The sequence below is a fragment of the Merops nubicus genome, unplaced genomic scaffold (assembly GCF_000691845.1).
Source record: "Merops nubicus isolate BGI_N331 unplaced genomic scaffold, ASM69184v1 scaffold18455, whole genome shotgun sequence".
Taxonomy (NCBI): Eukaryota; Metazoa; Chordata; class Aves; order Coraciiformes; family Meropidae; genus Merops; species Merops nubicus.
This window is the reverse complement of record NW_008611811.1, coordinates 23,877-25,472: the sequence shown is the minus strand read 5'-3', so window position 1 is coordinate 25,472 and position 1,596 is coordinate 23,877. Positions and strand designations below refer to the sequence as shown.

General features: G+C 48.4%; 2 protein-coding genes across 2 annotated transcripts in view; both read left to right on the top strand.

The window, feature by feature from the left end:
* Positions 1-219: 219 nt before the first annotated feature.
* PET117 (PET117 homolog (S. cerevisiae)) overlaps positions 220-1,596 on the top strand; it is a gene marked incomplete at its 5' end in the record, with an annotated part of 6,759 nt that continues 5,382 nt past the window's right edge. The window contains one exon of the mRNA XM_008941350.1: positions 220-896. Coding sequence (XP_008939598.1) covers positions 220-369 — 150 coding nt within the window. The remainder of the gene's footprint in view (positions 897-1,596) is intronic.
* Positions 641-1,596, top strand: part of CSRP2BP (CSRP2 binding protein) — a 21,147-nt gene continuing 20,191 nt past the window's right edge. Inside the window, exon 1 of the mRNA XM_008941349.1 lies at positions 641-896. Within this exon, the coding sequence (XP_008939597.1) occupies positions 641-896 (256 nt within the window). The remainder of the gene's footprint in view (positions 897-1,596) is intronic.

The following is a 1,596-nucleotide window of genomic DNA, read 5'->3' as shown; positions in this document are numbered from 1 at the left end:
GAATTGAGTACAAATAAGGAACCTTTTGGTGTAGTACTTTGAGCTTATCAATACTGGATATCAGCTCCTGTAGATTCAGACCATATTAAGCGGCTGTGGCAGAGGACTTGCAAAGGCAGCATGGTGAACAGCCCTGCAGCAGGGATTAGAGCCTGGGTGGGGGTAATTGCACTCGGCATCCAACAGGCTGTGATTAAACCCTGTCCCTTGTGTTTCCAGAAACTGCACAGTGGAGTTCTCAGAGATCTTGAGCGTCAAAATCAGAAGAAGGAGAATATTCGCCTGCTAGAAGAGCAGATTGCTTTGACAAAGCATCTTATGGAAGAAAGAGACAAGGCACTAATGGAAAAAGGATCCCAGCAGTCCTAGGCACACACCTGAGCTGTTAGAGGTTGGGTTAAAGACCTCTGGAGGTCTGTGGTTTCTACCTGCTTGCAAGTATTTCAACAAACAGAAGCAATCTGTGAAAGACTCTTTCTTTTGTATAGGTTGTAATCCAGTCCCGGAAGCTGTAGGGTACAAACAGAACATTTTCTCTGTTTTGGTACTTTGACTGTGGGGACTTGTCTGGCACATCTGATGTGGATGGACCTGTTGGTGTGGGGAGGAATAGCTCATTGTTATGCAAACACCATCTAGGATGGCTAATAACGTTCACATGAGTGGGCTGCTGAGCCGGCACGATGACGAAGCCACCAGGACGTCCACCTCAGAGGGCCTGGAGGAGGGCGAGGTGGAAGGGGAGACCCTGCTGATCGTCGAGTCTGAGGACCAGGCGTCGGTGGATCTGTCGCACGACCAGAGCGGGGACTCTCTGAACAGCGATGAGGGTGACGCCTCCTGGATGGAGGAGATGTCCTACTACTGCGAGAAGTGTCAGAAGTGGATTCCAGCAAGTAAGCCTGCCTTGTGCTGTGCCTCCATGGCATTGCTGTGGTGGTGGTTTGCCAGGTGGTTGTGCTGTCCTGCACACCTGTTTTATGGGGCAGCCCCTGCGCTGGAGGAGAAAGGCTGTCTTGGCACTGCCACCCGATGCCAGTGGTGTGTGTTAAGCACTTCCATCCATGAACTGTATGGGTGTCTGAAGCTGGCATTCCCTATAAAGAAATGGGACTGTCTTCTTTAGTTACTAGAGAACAAGTATGACTTCAGAAACACACCCACCCTCCTGAGTCTTGCTGCTTGTGTGTTTAGGGGACTTTGGCCAAGCACCTTGGCCTCTCTGCTCACTCAGATAAAGATAGTCACCCTTTCTGTAAAGCTGTTTTTTTTCTGAAAAGGGCTTTGGAATGCTATAAAAATTTTTTTTTTTTTTTTAGAGCCTGTAACTTTGGGTGCCTGGGCTTTTACAGGTGCCTCTATCCCAGCAGTTTGCTTTTGCTCAGACTAACTTTTATGCAGGCTTAGTGTTACACAGCAAAGCATATGCTGAAGCGCTTTGCTGATTTGGGATCTAATGCATCAACTGCAGTAGAGAAAGAATCTTAGGAAATATCTTAAAGCTTCATGCCATGTCTGTCTCAGTGCATCCCTGAGGCTGCTGCAAACAGGGACCAGCAACCTTACTTCAGTAAGTTTGTGGGCAGGGCAAGAGAT